Source organism: Hesperophylax consimilis, chromosome 1, assembly GCF_061612785.1.
Source record: "Hesperophylax consimilis isolate HC1 chromosome 1, BYU_Hcon_1.0, whole genome shotgun sequence".
NCBI lineage: Eukaryota > Metazoa > Arthropoda > Insecta > Trichoptera > Limnephilidae > Hesperophylax > Hesperophylax consimilis.
This window is the reverse complement of record NC_142836.1, coordinates 30,000,001-30,018,883: the sequence shown is the minus strand read 5'-3', so window position 1 is coordinate 30,018,883 and position 18,883 is coordinate 30,000,001. Positions and strand designations below refer to the sequence as shown.

General features: G+C 34.5%; 1 protein-coding gene across 1 annotated transcript in view; it reads right to left on the bottom strand.

Annotated features, from left to right (window-relative positions):
* LOC149426607 (mitochondrial coenzyme A transporter SLC25A16-like) overlaps positions 1-18,883 on the bottom strand; it is a 49,737-nt gene that overhangs the window by 10,456 nt on the left and 20,398 nt on the right. The window contains exons 3-4 of the mRNA XM_089632125.1: positions 1,616-1,798; positions 657-813 (exon numbers count right to left, since the gene is read on the bottom strand). Of these exons, the coding sequence (XP_089488251.1) occupies positions 657-813; positions 1,616-1,798 (340 nt within the window). The remainder of the gene's footprint in view (positions 1-656; positions 814-1,615; positions 1,799-18,883) is intronic.

Genomic DNA, 18,883 nt, shown 5'->3' with positions numbered 1-18,883 from the left:
TAATAATTTGTTATCCTTTGTGCTATGCATAAAAAACCTTGTTTTATAAACATTAGTTTATCATTAAAAAAATAATAATTAGTTATTTATATTTACATATTTTATATAATGTTGGAAAGTGTTACTCGTTCACTGACTTTCCACAGAGACGGTGCATTTGTTTTACCAGTATTTCAATAGAAGATGTTCCACTAGCATCATTAATCTATTTAGTAGTGGCGCACAGTCAGAAGACACAACAAACATGTGCCCAACACGACTCGAGGTCGACTCGACTCGAAGACTCGACTATGGAATAATTTGGCAGCTTTGTGTTTCCTCCTTTTTACAACTAGGTTCACTCCTTTCTTGCCTTTAAAAGAATCTCCACACAAAATCAGAAGAAAAAAATGTTTTTTTGTTAATTAGGAATAATTCTGTATACATGATATTTTATCAGTGTTATTAAAGTTCAATTCCATAGACCGCTCAATGCAATTTGTCTTATAGCACTTTTCTGGGTGCTTTAAATTTGACGGTACATATTTGATCCATTGACCTTATCGATAAAATATGCTCCACATTCAAGCTATCTTGTTCAATTTGCCGGAAACATTGTTAATCATATTGTTTCGTTTGATGTCAATGATTTATGAAATATCTCAATAATTGTTCACCTGTGTTTCTGTCCATTTTAGTGCAGCAGTACTGTGGCGCGTACTTCATGCACACGAATTTTAGATGCTCAAAGCAGTAGAAAGAGAGGCCGGCATAGGGCACCATTCCCATTAGCGTTGGGACGAAGCCCCGGTATAGGGCGCGGATACCACCTTCCTAGAACACGATAAAATAAGAAACCATTGGTTATTGTAGAATAATGGATTTTAATTTTAACCTTGTCTTCTTATTACCCTCGTCATGATGTGACGGTCTAAGCTTTATGGTTAAGGAATGCAAACAGATGCTGACCGCTAATACTCGTAACTCATGGGTTAAGTGGCATAAAATAATCGTACTTTTTGACTGCCTTGTTCACTCTTTTATCCAAGGACAATAAATCCTTGCAATAAGCACAAGCAATAATGCAAACCCTTCTATTGTATCTGTACAATTGATAAGGTACAGCCGTTTATACTTGTTGTTTGTAGAGCCGTCCACAATAAGATTTATAAAATTGGAATGGCTTACAGCGCAGGACCTTTGCATGGGTGGAAAACAGCAGACCACCAAAGAGGTTCCTCTATAATAAGTGATTACGACGGGAGGTGCAGGACGGACAGGGCCGGCCCTATGCAGGTGCAATTAGAGCAGTCCACTCTGAGCTCTGACTTGCCAATGAGCCACAAAGAGCCAAGCACTGATAATGCCTAACATCTAACACAGCGCGAGGCGCTGTTTGGCTCAGGGTCGGCACAGTTTGGCTCAGGGTAGGCCCCGAGGACGAGGGTGTTGGGAGGCCTAAACTTAAGTAAGGTGACTGTGTATGGTGTGGAGGTGAAAGCATCCTTAAGCCTCAGGAACTGGAAGAAATTGTAGTTTGTTGCTAGAGGTGGCTAGGACTATCCAAGTTTGCAGTGCCAATAATAATGAAATGTTTTAATTTAAGGGAAATACTGTGTTAAGCGACAAGACTTACCGTCTTGAAGATGGTGACGGCCGCGTGCGTGATGCCCGTGTAGCGTGTATCGCCTAGCACCTGGAAGGCTAGGCGTGCGCGGATGGTGTCCAGAGGGTAAGTGAGGGCCACGGCGGTCACCCCCGCGCCGGCGCCCGCAAAGAACTTGTCCGTGTGACGCGGCAGGCCCAGGCGAGAGAGGTACTGGAAGGAGACTTTACTATTAGCCGGGTGGAGATGGGTCACAAGGATAGGTTATCATTTATTATCATGCTAGCGAAGATATTTCAATTGGCATAAATATTACATAATTTTTTTTATTAAATCATTGTTAAGTTCAAAGATAGAATTATTTAGGTCAATTTTTTTTAAATCGGTCGCTGAAAGTTAATATTTGTTAGCTGTTTAAGGTCTTTTAAAATGCGTCGAAACTTTTTTTGGGTTTTGAAAATTATTTAACTTGGATAAAACATATGAATAAAAAATATAGGTCACAAAGTAACAGGGGGTGTCACAACACCACCCCAAAGTTCATCATTCAAAATATTCATGGTAGAAAAATGACATCGTTAGCCACCTATACTTTGGTTCCTATTCGTCCGCTCGGCCAATGGCTCGTTAGTGAAGATATCAGTTGTTGTACCTATTATGAAGGTGAAATTTAATACAATTTTCGTGATTTTTTTATGACATAGATAACATTTTACAATTTAATTAGAGCAACACGAACCTCCCGAAATTAAAACGTGTGCAGTTATGTCGGTGTTCTCGGTACTAGGTTACTGGGTATGAAGTATAAACATAGATGCAACTGCTATTAAAAAATAGCATTATTTTCAGGCCTAAACCAAGGTACAGTACTAGACAAGGTACAGTTATCAGAATTCATAATTGAATGCATTAGCCTTGATGCTTCTGGAAGTCCTACTTACCATCTAACTATCACTTGATTATGCAAGAAGGCGCGCGGAATTTGATGCCGGATGTGTTAGTGCGAATGTGACTAAAGGTATGGAGATAAAAATAAAATTCGCGAGTGAATTCATTCATTTCTGAAGCGGAACCGTTTTTGGCGGAGATGCGCTACTCCACAGACAAAAGAAAGTTATGTTCATTTTGCAGAATATGTAGTATTATTTCCAAATAAAATTATTATATTACATATACCTAGAGATGGCAAAATTTAGCATTAATTTTCAGATTTTTTAGCATTAACAATTGGAAATTTAGCGTTTTATAGCATTTTGAGGCATAATTTAGCGTTTTGTAGCAAAATAGAAAAAAATGTATTTCCTGAATGTTTTTAGCGCATATTTTAAGTATTTTTGGTAAAATATATGTTTAACCTTCATTTGCAAGTATTTCCATATAAAAGATTATAAATAATTAATTTTAATATTAAATTAATAAGGAAGGAAACTCTAAGTACGGGTCGAACACAAACACAACAAATGCAGATTGCGATTAACATCAATATCTAGGCGTAATTTATTTCGCACAAATTGTGTAATGTCAAAAAGCAATTTTAGCCTACAGTACAAAAATATTAAATATTTACACATAAAATAGTAACAAAATTATAAAAAATCGTAATGTAAATACCGATTTTTTAAAATTCTCACATATTATTTTAATACCCGGTATTTTTGGGAAATTTGCGCCTATTTCGCTAAATAGAATAATTTAGCTGAAATACGGCCAAAATCAAAGACATAGGAATTAATAGACGAGAAGATAATGGCGAGGGGTAAAATCAACTGTTGAAGAACGAAGGGCGTAAGGCTGACTGTGATTCGTCAATAAATCAATCTGACAGTAAATAGGCATCTCGCATTATAATATCACCATTTACTTCTTAAAAGTAAAATCTGCTTTGGAATGAATAGACATTTTTACATGGGAGCGCAAATTACTCGCCACGTTATGAACAAATTTGCGAAGTCCAAATTCGGCAAAAAAATTCGGTTGTATTTTCAGAGTCGAATATTTCGTTTAAGTATTTAGTTAAGACACTTTTATAAATGTTCATAATTTACTTCCCAGCAACCAACCAGCTTTGTGTTTCGCGTCCAGACGTTTCTCGATATGATAGTATAATATGTTTCTAAAACTGATCTATATTATACGATGTGAATATGCTTAAAATAAAGTAAAATAATGCTTATATATGGAATGTAATACGACAATTGGGTTTATTCTCTTTTTCACATCTATTTTTACAAGTTTTCATAGTACAAGTCAACATTTTGCCGTGTTATTTCGTAAAATGAACCGATGATGCCTCGACCATAGTTCGCACAAGAATGATGACGTCACGTTTTCAAATTTCACTTGAGGCCATACGCCAGCCCAGCCGGTTCCAATGGAACCGGTATGGGGAGTGGGGATAATACGCTTTTAATCACTTAGGGCAGGTCTACTAATATTCATATGTCTATGGCCAAAATCACGTTTTTCGCGTTAATTTGCGAAATAGAAATCACTGGAAACGCTTTCAAATGCCTTGAAACGCAAAGAAAACTTATAAATGCCCTATTTTCGAACCATAAATATTTTTTCGCGTTTTTAGTTAAAACGAAATTTTGCCATCTCTACATATACCTACTACACTATTGACTATATACGAACGCGTTTTAAATATAAAGCGCATGGAAAAATGGAAATAAAAAATTCGAACAATAATAATTGGTTCAATTTTTATATTTTTCAATTATTAGATAATTATGCATATTTTGGACAGTTTTTTATTTTATGTGTATATTTTAGGCACGTATTTGGCATTGCTAGTAACTACATATTTTGGCAATATTAATGCAGATTTTGGAATTGACCTATAGTGCAAAGTTGCTTGATATTATGTATATTATTATATGTCTATTGATAACAAAAATTTTCGCATATAAAAATACCAACCAAAAGCAAATTGGAAGGTTGCGGCACGCCACTGGTAAGAAGAACCTACTTATACTTGCCTAGCTCTAGCTCAGCGGTTCTCAAACTTTTTAGCGCGACCCCCTTTTTTATTTACCAACGGACCATGTCCAATTACAACACATTACAAATTACACGAAATTAATACAGGGAGAAATGTTACAATACAGGATAATTTAAAAAAAATTACTGCTATTACAAAAATAGGGCACATAAACAATAAAGATAATGTCAAGTCAACACAGGAACAAGGTTTTGACGGAGTTCACGACTTCTGCCACATCAATATAAAATATTACTTGCGTAATGACTGATAAAAATCATTAAGGCTTACACCAAAAAATTGAAGGTCCTGACTTGAGTTGACAAGTCTTGCCATTCTGGACATTGGTGAATGGTATTCATAATTTGTGAGTGTTGATTGAGGAAAAGCAAATCATTATTTCTGATTCTACGAGAAAGGATATTGAAAGAGATGAGTTGCAACAAAGTAGGTGGGCCAATCATACTGTTAATAATTTTGAAATTACAGATGAGATCGAAGTCCTTCGTACGTGTTTATAAAGAAGAAAGATTTAATTTTACTTCAAGTTGAATGAGTAATCGCTTCTTTCTAGCCCTAACCTCCAAGAAATAACCCTAAGAAGCGATGCGGTACGGATTCGACAAGATTAATGTGAACATCATAGAATGGAGACAAAATAACGCAGGCATATTCTAACTCTTCAATAAGAGTTTTTAATGTAATTATATTTTTGAGTAAAAATAAATAAATTCACCCTCGCTGTTAAAGAGTGCGCACTTTTCATAAGGATCAGACTATTCACGAGCGCACTTTTCCCCCATGGTGGCGATGTGAACAAAATATAAAATCAACCTAAAATTGTAACCCTGTGTCTCGCACAGAGCCAAGGTTCGATAAATTAGTTGACGAAAAACAAGCGCACCCGTCGCATTCATTTGTATTACTAGGGTACATTTTTATTTATATTAGTGACCTACTTCTTTTGTAAAATTAACTAATTGTTTGCATGTTATTTTAATAATAAAGATATCTCGCGACCCCCACTTTGAAAACCACTGCTCTAGCTGAATACTGACACAAAATTACCTATACAGTTCCGAAATATTTTAAATCATGTTTTTCACACAATATCTGCGTAACGTTCCAAAAAAATGATTAGCAATAATTGGCAATACTAGTGAAAGTCGTATTAATTAACATAATTTATTCCCAAATTAGAAAGGAATTAGGTACTTATCGGCATATCACTTAAAATTAATAATTTTAATAAAAATCAGCCCATGTATTCCGAGCAAATTCGTAGAATTTGTACAAACATTCGATAGAGTTTCTGTGTTTATATAAATGTATTACATAAAATTAATAAGCACTTTATTATTTGTTTGTACGATCCGTTTCCAGTTTCGAAAATCTGCTGCATTCACTTTTTATTACTAAGTCTTACTTTGATTAGGTGGCTAACTATGATTTGAGTTTTTTTACATTATGGTCTACGAACCCGAATGAAGAAAATTTGAAAAAAGAATTGTCATTCAGATAGTGACGCTTCTTTTGACAAATTGTATAATTCCTTATTTGAAATAAAAAAAATATAACATGTTTATAATTAAGTAGGTAGGTATTTAAGCATCTACTAACGAATAATATGATTTCAGAGGAAATTTTGGTTTTGATTCATTATACATAAGAGAAAATTAGAAACATACTTTTTGACCGCGAGGTCTACTGTTCATTGGTCACAGAACTACTAGTATAGGTAGGTACTTTACATATAATTCGCGCGGAAAGCTTAGGAACTACTAGTATAGGTAGGTACTTTACATATAATTCGCGCGGAAAACTTAGGAACTACTAGTATAGGTAGGTACTTTACATATAATTCGCGCGGAAAGCTTAGGAACTACTAGTATAGGTAGGTACTTTACATATAATTCGCGCGGAAAGCTTAGGAATAGACGAATAGATAAATTAATCGGAACAGAATGTTTATGCCTATAGAAGATCTGACATTGGACATCAAATGCCAAAATCTTAAATATTGTTGTAACCTTCTCCCTTTTCCTCATAAACAGCGCATGTAACAGAAAAAAAGGTCGGCCGGTCCCAACGGATCTATCAGCGACAGCCAGTGTTGCCAGATGCATGGGTTTTACAATGTTTTCAGGTTTTTTGTTTTTTACCGGTCACTAAAAATACGAACTTTGAGTGAGATACGATTTTTTAGCAAGGGTCCTACTTCAGGAAGGTAGTTTTTGAACTTCACACTGTCTCTTTATGTATTTATTTTCATTAAATAAAAATGAATATATTTCATGTTACTTTAATTAGACCATAATAAAAAAAAACTAACGAACTACTGTAAAATTTAAAAAAAAAGATTAATTAGGAGAATGAGAGAAAAACTAATTTTATGAACTATTTTAGTTAACATTAATGATTATACTCTGTAAATTGATTCATTATTTAATAACGAAAAATAAACTTCTTCTCATGGATCGGAAAATCTTTTTTATTTTATTTTATTGACTTTATTTATATTTTAATTTTATTATTTAGTTTGAAATTTAGGTCTACAAATTACACTTGATAACACTAAAAAAATAAGATAAAAAACTTTTTATGATATTATTTGAATGGTATTTCTTTCCCAAAAATATTGTTTTTTCCTATTATTCAAAGGAAAATTATTTATTTATAAATATAATTAACGCCTTTCAGCTTTTACGTAACGCAATATTGGAAAAAAAATACATATATACACCTGTGTGCCTCACCTATTTTAAGTCATATATATGACTAAAAACATATATATGACAAATAGATGAGGTACACAGTTAATGCTTTCAGTTAGGTGTATAATAAGTAAAGTATTTTATAATGTAATTTAATAAAATGATTGTTTTTTAATAAAGTATATATAATTTTCTTAGATACCGTTGTTTTCTTTTAAGGGTTAAACTCTCAATAAAAAGTTTACGAAAAACTTGGTTTTTTATCCTTTAAATGGTAAATAAACGATTTTTTACCGCTGTAAAATGTTTAAAAAAAATATTGGGGTATGGTATCACTGGCGACAGCGACAGGACCGTCCAATAGTAACATACATTTTCTACGAACCTTGGACAGGAGCATTCAATTTCAAACCTTTCTACTGTCCACAGGAAGGTTGTTAGCGAGACTGGGTCAAGGTATTTTAGGAATGAAGACGAATTGGATCCAATGAGCGCTGATTATTAGACATAGACACCATCGAGTGAAGAGTGAAAACATTCGCTGACATTGTTTCGGTTGCAAGTCGACCTATTTGGATCGGTTGCTGGTAAAATAAATTGCGCAGGCCACGACTTGAGATATTTAATAAAGATAAATTGAGGTGTTTGTTATGCTTTAAACACATCACATGACTTGCATTTAGAGTTTTGCAGTTGACCAAATTAAAAAGAATTCGAGTAAATTAATTGGTCTTTCAATAACATGTACAAACACGAAATCAGAACTAATAGGATATTGACTTTTTTTGGACAAATTGTATAATAATTTCTTATATATCTATTTATATAAATAAAAATGTAAATGTTCGTTTGTTCAAAATCTCAAAGCTCCGAAAGTTCATCCCCGATTGCTTTGAATTTTTGAAACAACGTTGCATTCGAATACGCGTGTGTTTTTGAATATCTATATTATATAGATGATGTAAAATGGTAATTTTTTACCGAGCGCTCGGCCGAGTCAGTCAGTGAAAAAAAAAAAATCAAAAATTAGAATTTCAGGAGTTTTTGACGTACATACAATTCATTTTTCATACTTGGCGAAACCATGACAACAGCACTTTAAACTAATCTCAACGAACTGACTCGCCCACTGTCTCTTATACATTTGATTACCTCTACCTTCCAATAAGTTGCTCGACGGAGTAACAAAGCGAGTGACTCGGCCGAGCACTCGGCAGGTGTAATTCGGCCATAAAAGCAACATGCGCTATCGTTTCGTTATCTACAGACAGACTGAGCCATAGCAACGCATGGCGGGGTACAGTTATTTTGAAATAAACATGTAAAGTAAAATAATATATTATGGTTTACATTAAGCGGGTAGATATTTAAGTACTTACTTACAAATCTTTAAATTTAACAGGAAATAATCATTTTGATTAATTAAGTACTGTTTACAGAACTACTACACATACGTGCTTTTACAAACATGTGATGTATATAATAATTTAGTGGAACATTATTAACGAAGCATAATTTGTTAAAGTAATTATAAAATAGAACGCAAGCAACATAATAAAAAACTAACATTAATATTTATTTATGAGGTGTGGTTATTGTAACTAAATTCCGTGCAGTTGAACACAATAATATCTACCGTTTCTGAGAAGGTATTGCCAACTGCATGTAATCTAGGTAGGGTAGGGCGGGGCTAGTTGAACATGATTTTGCTAATTTGACCCCAGAGTCGAAACTCTTATAGTTATTTTTGTTTTTTTAATTTATTAAGATAGCTTCATTATCTGACTTTATAATGTTATTCATGAAATGATATAATACGTTGACCTTATGCAAGATATTTCAATTTTCACGCAGAGGGAGAAATGGTTCAACTTGCCTCATAGGTGGGGTTAGTTGAACCACCCCACGGGGCTTGTTGAACAATATAGTGTCATATATGTATTATCATTCACACTCATGGTTTAATAAAACAAATTAAGGTATTAAAGTAAATTTATTGAAATAATGAAAGAATACAGAATTAGGTAATAGAACGATTATTTTATCTAAAACAAAAAACAAGTATAATAAAACAGGTAAGTTTTCTTAGAATTATTTAATCGATAAAATCGGAAAATGTATATTAGAATAGTTCCAGATGTGCACTTTTGGTGTGCCCACTTTAGACAGGCGTGACAACGAACTCACTCTTCTCCTGGAAAGCTCTCTGAATAAATTTCATCACAAATTAGGCTAGCATATTCTTCACAATTGTCGGATGATGAGTCTGACATGTGAAGAGTTTTTTCTTAGTTGCCTTCTTTTTTGCCTTATCTGTTCCTGTCTTTTGCTTCTTAGATTGCTCTTGGGCAAGAGAATCCTTTTCAGGAGTGTCTGTTAAAATAGCAGCTCTTTTTTTCTTCCTCGCTGTTTGCAGCCCTGCCTTTGGAAATGGTCTAACGGTTTCAGGAGAAAAATAAACGCCACTTCTATTTGTAGATGCTACAGTATTGTTGTTGATATTGGGAGAAACATTCTCTTTGCCTGTTGTCGGTAAAGCGTGTAAGCATCTAGAAGGTTTAAAAAATCGGTATTATTGATGTGTTGATGAGTGAAATGAATGCACTACGTTTAAAATTACAGTAAGGAATCTGAATGGGGCAAGTTGAACCAAATGGTTCAATTAGCCCCACCCATGTTTTATTACAAATTTCATCGGATAACTCATATACCACTAAATGTATTACAATTTTATAATTGACAAGATATAGTTAAGTACACACCAATTTCAAATTGACTTACCTTGACTTTGTATCTTTTTCCTTGGTATCTATTTTCAAAAAAGCAATCGATCGTCTTTTTTTACTTTTGGAGCAAAAATCACATAAAATCCCCGTACACACGCTACGGATGCCATGTGCCTACTGAATGCTTGGTGGCGCGGTCCCCACACTTCTAGCTTGCTAGAACATGTTCAGCATTCTTCGTAAGTCTTTCGGCTCCGAAGATATTGGCGTGGCCCAACTAGCCCCCTGGTTCAACTAGCCCCGCCCAACCCTACAAGGGAATATCTAAATGACTGCCCTGATACTGTTGTTGCAATTAAAAAGTTTAAATAATAATTAAAAATAAACTATATGCTCATTCATGTTCAAAAATAATCTACTCATTCCATGTGGATCAGAAAATACGGCAACCGAAACTAAACGTCTTATTCTCTCTAACGTATTGGTGTATAACTGTTTTATAGAGACCATGAAAAAAAATTAATCACTGAGGATTGAAATATGACTGATTTTTCCAATGGTTGGATGCATTTGAAGGTAATTGATTACTGGTTGTAATTATGGATGCAGACGATGTTACATAGAATTTAAATAATTCATCAAATTTCAACATTTTTTCAATTTTTGTTATTATATCACTAAAGGGTTGTTACTTGACAGAACTGAAATAATAACAGAACTTGAAAATTAACTTTGAAATTTGAAGAAATGTTCAAGTTCTCTGAAACAACCCGTCCTAAGAAAATAAAAGTAAAAAACCGTAAACTAGTTAGATATTAGAGGAAATTGTAAAAAATTCTTATCAGAATCTCGGAAAAGAAACCGGGAAGGAATGCTGGAATCAGATTTAACTATAGTCACTGGTTGTCATAGTGGAATCACTAGCATCAAAAACCCTTTAGTATTAATAATACCTTAAACATCTGACATTTCCTATATATGCTGATGGCAACATGCTACATTAGCGCCTCTAACGGCTTGTTGTTGATATTGCTACTATTTCACTGGAGTTGGACGATTTATTATATTATTATTATAATGGGTGATAATATTATATATTATTATGCTGCGTATACACGCACCCTTACCTTTAGAATTTTAGGAGTTTTTGACGTACATACAATTCATTTTTCATACTTGGCGAAACCAAGACGGGAGAAGCAATAGATCGTTTTATTAACCAATGACACTAAACCAAAAGCAGCTTTGGAAGCCTGCTGCCAAAAGGAAGGCAGGTTACCTAGAAAACAGGATCTCACTTTCGTCACGTTTTAATTTTTTTGGAAAACTGGTTTACCGGTCATAACAAAAGTTAACATCGGAATACAAAGATCTACAATACAATATTTTAAACGACCTTGAACTCTAACTCTAAAGACCTGAGACGTCCGCTTTGTAATAATTTACATAACATTGAAAGATTATCGCAACGCCTATAGCATGACAATGCCACCAAACACCCATACATCATTGTTACCTACTCTTTTTATCTCTGGAACAGATTTAGTCATCGATATAACATGAAACCTTTTGTACCTATTTTACCTAATCTTAATACATTGATGAATTTTTAGCTCGTTGTATTATGTCTACAGACTAAAAGCCCCCTAAAGCCTCTGACATTTTACAATGTAAGTCTCATATGAAAACTATCAGAATGCAGATTGCGCGGAACATATTTTCACACAAGTACATTCGATTTTAGAAAAATTCGCTATTTTTGAACGTATTTTCAAAATAAAATACTTTTCTTGAAAGCAGATGAAAGTTTCTCTCAGCTTTTAGTACCTATTAAGAATCGATGTACGCAATAAAAAACATTATAATTTTTAAGGCAAAAAATATAAAGTTTTTTAAGTCGCTTACAGTCGTTTTTCAAGGACATATTTAGTTAGGCAAAGGTATTTTAAAAGTAATTCTAACTTCAATTTTTTTTTGTTTCACATAAAAAAAATATTTGTTAAAAAATCTTGATAAATATTTTTCCAATGCTTTTTCAATTATCCGAAAAATATTTTTCAATAATCGTTCATGAATAGGCAGGTAGGTTAATAGCGTTGCTCTTTGACCAGGGGTAGGTTGCCCTCTTTGGTTAGCATTGAATCATTGAAATAAATACAAATACGCTTTATGTTAATACTAATCGAACAAACAATATAGCACTTTTCTGTTTATGGATTGAAATCGAATAACGAAACGCAAGAGAAAAGAATAGCGACACCGAATTTGTGGAATGAATGAAATGACTACAAATAACATCATACATAGCCAAATGAACGGAACGCATTAGAAAGAGATAGCCATTCAAAGAATATGTGTACGGGTGAAACGGCTATATATTTATGAACGCCCCTCGTTTCTCTTGTCTCCTCGCGACACCAGCTGCCAGCTTAAAGCGGCCCACTGACGGGCGAGCATGTCAGCGGCAAGCATGACGTCACAGGCGAGCGACGAGCATTTTTGTAACGACGTCATGCTCAGACTGCTCGCCGCGCACATGCTCGCCCGTCAGTGGGCCGCTTTTCCCCTACCTCCCTACGAACAAACGAGCGAGCAGAGTAGTAGAATACGACGTACTGTCGAGGTACTGTCATCATGTTGTCCTTCATACTTATCACTTTATTTTATTCGAAAAACACTGTGAAATATTGTATTTATTGAAATAATAAGTGACTTTTGAGTTCATTCGAATTGAAAGAAACTCCATCTGATTTGGTTTTTGCTCGAGAATGATTTGTGTACATCTCAAAAGCACAGGAAGGCATTTTTTTCACAAAAAGAGCCTAGAGCGACGTGTTTTTGGCAGTCGACAGCTTGTCTGACCGACGGACTTATGTGGGATACTAAACTCAGTAAATTAGGTCGGTTTTATTGATATCTTCTATTTATCGTTGTAAAAATAAAAAAATAGTGATTTTTTTTTCTTTTCCAAAACTTAGGGAAGTTTATATGTCCAAATATTTTAATTTAATTATATAATTAAGAACAAGGCAGGCACATATTTTCAACCTTCGTGGACTTCACTACTGCCACACAGCCCGCTACTGGTTAGTACTTCTGGAACCTTGTGAAAATTGTGTACGTTGAATAAACTATAAACGCCCACTGCAAAAATCGCGGAAAACTGGAAAAATAACTATGGCAACAGGTTTAGGTTTATGGTTTGTTCAGGTGTCTAATGGAAATAATGCTAAAAAATGAAAAACTTCTTGGAAAGGCGCTGTTACATCAAAAGGTTATAATATGAATAATGTAAGCAAACAAATTAACAGGTCCCACGACCAAATAAATAATTATTATCAGCGAGGTATGTAATAAAAATAACACGTTAACGTCAAAACTTTCATGACTAATAAAGTAACTAATAACAGCAGATGCATCATATTGATAAAGTAACCAATAACCGTAGATTCAGCATATTGATTTGTATTATTTATTTATTTATTTTAAGGAACATAGACAGACTTAACATAGATGACATAGGCTAACCTAAAATGTGATACAATTAACTTCTGTAACGATAAAGTAACTAATAACCGCAGATGCTTCATATTGATAAAGTAACTAATAATCGCAGATGCATCATATTGAGTACACGGAGAAAACTCCCCGAAAAAAAATATTGCTATCAAGAATATCTTGAAATAATTGTATTCCTGTTAAAAATGGAATTGTAGGCCATTAACGAATGAATTTACAGGTATCCTGATAAACGTTAAGTAAAATACTAATGTTTTGTCTCGATGCCTGAACACGTGTTCATAAAAATCCAAACATTTTTGACAAACGCAAGTGGATGAACACGTGCTATTATTACGTGTTATGATATTATTATGAATTTACTAACACTTTACCAGGAAGCGGCTTGCAGTCTCGTTTTTAACAGGATTACCAATAATTTGAAGATATTTTTAATAAATCAGCATTACTTATTTTCCTCCGTATACCTACAATAATTTTAAAATACATCAAAATAATGTATGTTATGTGGGCATGGATTCCGAATGCCGAATAAATTTTCTCTTCGCTAGTTCAAATTATCAGAGAAAGTACCTAAGTATGTACGACGCGACGTACCATATATGTCGTAACATTAGGAGATGACGTCCGCGGTGTAACCTGAGAATATAATATAATATTCAGCCGACAACAGCAGGCAACAGGTGAGCAGGAGCCAGGTGGTCTAGACAGGTCAGTTCACCGGCAGAGTGCTTCATACTTCATGATGAAAAAAATCAATTCATTCAACCAATGCTAGCCCTAAAGCAGCGAAGTAATGCCCCTACTCGCCAATGGCGTGTTGCCAAGCAGATAATGTTGGAAGGAGTTCGAAAGATCTCACGAATTTCTATCAAGAATGTAGTTTAACCACGAAACACAACCACCAAACTAGCGTAACTCGTAGAACGAAAGTGGTTATTTAAAAAAATGTTATAACGTGTTTCATCCACGCAACTACCTACTATGGAATTCAATAGTTTGCGACTAGCGCTGTGCCTGATGGACGGACCGAACCTCAAAATCAATAAGAATATGTTCAATATAAGTTGAAAAACCACCGGTTGACATATGTTATAAACATTAATGTCTAATCTAAAACTAACACTAATTTCTACCCGACCGATTAAAGATAACCCTGTACTTTTTAAATTACTGCATAACTTTATCGACTGTCATCAAATGTTAAGTACAGGGTTTTCCAATAAGAGGTGTTATTTTGAATAGCCCGCTATTTCGGTAGATGTTACTTTTGAAGCTGTCATTTTTTGACATTTGACAAGTAGAAACTACGCCATTAATAAAAATGGTACGATACAAGCTTCAACAACGCATTGAAATTAATAAAATTCACTTGAGTGAATCAAATGCAAATCATCTTGAGTGATAAGGCCCATTTCCACCTCGGTGGCTTCGTCAACAAGCAAAATTGTCGCATTTGGGGCTCGGAAAACCCAAGAGTTATTGTTGAAAAGCCTCTCTATCCTCAACGTGTGACTGTTTGGTGCGGTTTATGGTCCGGCAGAGTCATTGGACCTTACTTTTTCGAAAATGATGCTGGAGCAACAGTTACGGTGAATAGATCGCTTTCGAGAGATGATTAATGATTTTTATGGCCGGAATTGGATGGTATTGATCTGGACAACGTTTACTTTCAAAGACGCTACGTGCCACACAAGCAACGAAACCATTGATCTTTTACGATTGAATATCCAAATAACACCTCTTATTAAACACTGTATTATAAATATCCGTGTCCCTGTTAATTCTACTCGACTCCACCTATTTTCTACTGTGACAACCATGATAGCACTAACTATTCATATCACTCACCACTAGCCTGATTTAACCGAACTGCCAATTAATTGCCTTTTCAATATACATAAAACCTCTACGTCCTTCATCAAAGCAAAACTAATTAGCTGTGAAAGAAGCTAATAAAGTATTTCAGTACTGTGTTTGTAATATCATAATTATTTATTGTACCAACTAATTTTATGTACTGATATATATTATACATCTGCATTACGTAACATTTCTACTAGTATTAAGTTTGTAAAAAGCCCTACGAGTGTTCAATATGTGAAAAAAATAATAAAAAAACAGAAGCATTATTCAGTAACGGAACATAGATTAACGACGTCTAGACGATATAATTGACTTAGGAAATTAATTTCGTCTATCTATAAATCTGTTTGTGCGTTCCGTTTCCGTTTCAAGATGATAGCCGTTGTAACGGTTCGGCAGAGATTTTTTTTCATCGTGTTTATTTGGACGTTCTTATTAGCTTTTTATTCCTCGATATTATGGTACCTACCCGCCTGTAGAAAGTTTGTAAAAAGATTTGTCATTGATTAACGTTTCTTTGGGCTAATTGTGTAATTCCTTATTTGAAGTAACATAAAATAAATGGTTAAGTAAGGTGATTAAGTACCTAACATACTTTTTCGACGCGAGGTCTACTGTTCACAGAACTACCGATATGATAGTAACCAACTATGAATGTGAGATATTTAATGCACTTCTGATACTGAGAGAGAAAGCATAGAGATAGAGAGAGAAGGCAAAACATGAATGGAGAGCATTCATAAAGCTTTTAATATCAAAAGTAGCTATGTATGAGTTGAAAATTTCTCGTTTTAATTGCTTTGTGCGATATTTTATTGATAGGTATTCACCATTCGCCAAATTCAACATTCTCTTGATAATAGCACTGTATTTTAAATGTAGGTATACGTTTCCAAATCCATTATCACTGTATAAACCTGTCTTCGAAAAGAAGAGGGAGTTTTATAAAAGATGAAAATCAAGTTTTGAGCTTTTGAGCGTTTGTGCCAACACCAAATCGCCTCTTTTCCTACGAGGAAAAATATGAATACGAAATAAAATAGAATATTTTTGAAGAAGTATGGAAACATGATTTATGATTCAGAGTGGAGATACTTTTAGGACGGGTTGTTTCGGAGAATTTGAACAATTCATTAAATTTCAACGTTCATTTTCAAGTTCTGTGAAAGATTCTGTTTTTATTTCAGTTCTGTCAAGCAACTAGCCTATAATGATATGATAACAGAACTTGAATAGGACTTTCACAGAACCCGAAAATGAACGTTGAAATTTGATGAATTGTTCAAATTTTCCGAAAACATCCCGTCCTTAGTGTCACCCTGGTGAAAGAGCAACATTTAGAATCGAAACGTTGGTTGAAATGGTTTTAGCCATCTTTTGTGGCCAGATCTGAAGAACCGGGTACTCCAGACGGTTGGAAGAGTTGGGACTCTTGTGTGCTGGTTACTCACAAAAAAAAGAAAAAAGGTCGATAGATCTTGCTTTGACTCATTCCCTTCTTCACCCCATTACGCTAGTTCCCAAAGGGGTAGATAGAGAGGATGGACTACCAAACAACACTGTCATGACATACTCTTCTGTTATACAAATATAGACCTAGACATGACCCGATTCGAGGGTTAATTCCCGATTCAGTTGATGAGTTGATTATGCCAACCTCTGCCTCCCTAACTTCTTCAATTTTGAAGAATTAGCGCAAGACGCAATATATATATATATTTTTTCATCTCAATAATTTAACGCTGTATTGTATGAGATCTCGTCTTTTCTTTGAAAAAGATAACAGATAAATTGCGCAAAGTGAAGATGATTTAAAAAATATACGAAAATTAAAGTAACAATAAAAGATTGGGATTGGTACCATGTTGAGATAGAACGCTAATGGGAAATTATTAATATGAGAAGATCCGCAATCCGCGTACGTGAAGAATGTGCCATTCGTTGGGATGACCCGCTCGCCCCGCCCATGACATGGACAATATATTGGAAATGTCGTCAGGTGTTACGACTAGAAAGCCACATGCCCAAAGAACCTTGAGACACAACTTGCTGGGAATATACTGTCTGATACAGGATGTATTGTTCAATGTACCTTCATCTCGTTAGATGTTTTTTTATGCCTAACCAAATATTTAGGCATACTAATGTGCTAACGCGTTAGAAATATAGCCGTGGTCCTATGTCAGAGATCGCAGACTTTCAAGTGAGAAAAGCTAAATTATGAAGGAAACAGGATAACATATATATCAGAGAGCTATACAGGGTGTATCGGCACGTACCCGACAAACTTTAACCAGCTATTCCTTAGCATATTTGGAGTAAAAAATCTTATGTGCACTTTGCTGTCCGGTAACGTTTTTTTTTAATAAAAAATTTATTATTCATATTTTCACCACATGTCACCACTGTTTTATCCTTTGATAAAGTTTGAAAACCCATCTGGCAAATATTTTATTCGAATTCCGTTGAATAATGCACGTGTGTACCTATATTGGCGCACGTTTACAGTCACAACGAAATAGCACGGCACCATTCGTCTCATTTTTAACTATTATTATTTAGTGTGTGCGAAAGAGCGAAGACGCTTTTTGACACACTTGCTTATAACAGCTGTTTAACACGAAACGCAATGCCAATGACAGTGATGTAGTGTGGAAATTTTAATTTTTTTTGTTTTTAATTGAAAAAAAAATGCTACCGGACAGCAAAGTGCCCATAACATTTTTTACTCCAAATGTGCTAAGGAATAGCTGGTTAAAGTTTGTCGGGTTAGTGCCGATACACCCTGTATAAGGCATGGAGAAAACTTACTGATATGAAATACTGTTAATTTATCAAAAATCTGGTAAAAGGTAAAATTATTCGTTTTCCTGTTAAAAATGGGACTGTGGGACTATAACGAATAAATTGAAAGAGTTCCTAACAAATATCAGTCAACAGCAAATGTTTTGTGAGGACGGCGGAACACGTGTTCATACAAATACTGATATTGATACTGACATACTTATATTATAGCATTACGTCAGGATACCTATTAGGAAAAGAACACGTGTTTTCGATACATTCTGAATAACTAATATTTACAATATATTTTTTATTAACGTAGATCGCTTTCGGAACCCGTTCATTAAAAATATAGAGATTTTACCAAAGTTACAATGTTTTAATGGTTAACCAAAAAGTGATAGCTGCATTCAATAGTAAATAACATTTTACGTGAATGAGTAAAGTTGTGAGGTCTGTATAAAGTAAAGAGCTAGAATATCTGAAAAATCTAACTCTAAAAGAACACACTTATTGGCAACACTGGTGCTGTTCTAGTCAAAGATCGTTCGGCGGCTCCATCTCATGACGGCTGGTTGAGTGGAGGTGAAATTATTTGAGTTGATGTCTGAAGGACCGCAAACGACAGCTGTGCATTGTGCAAGGAGCCGCTGTCTGTCGATCCCTGTCCTAGGTCGAACACATTCCTCAGGAGAAGAGAACACTT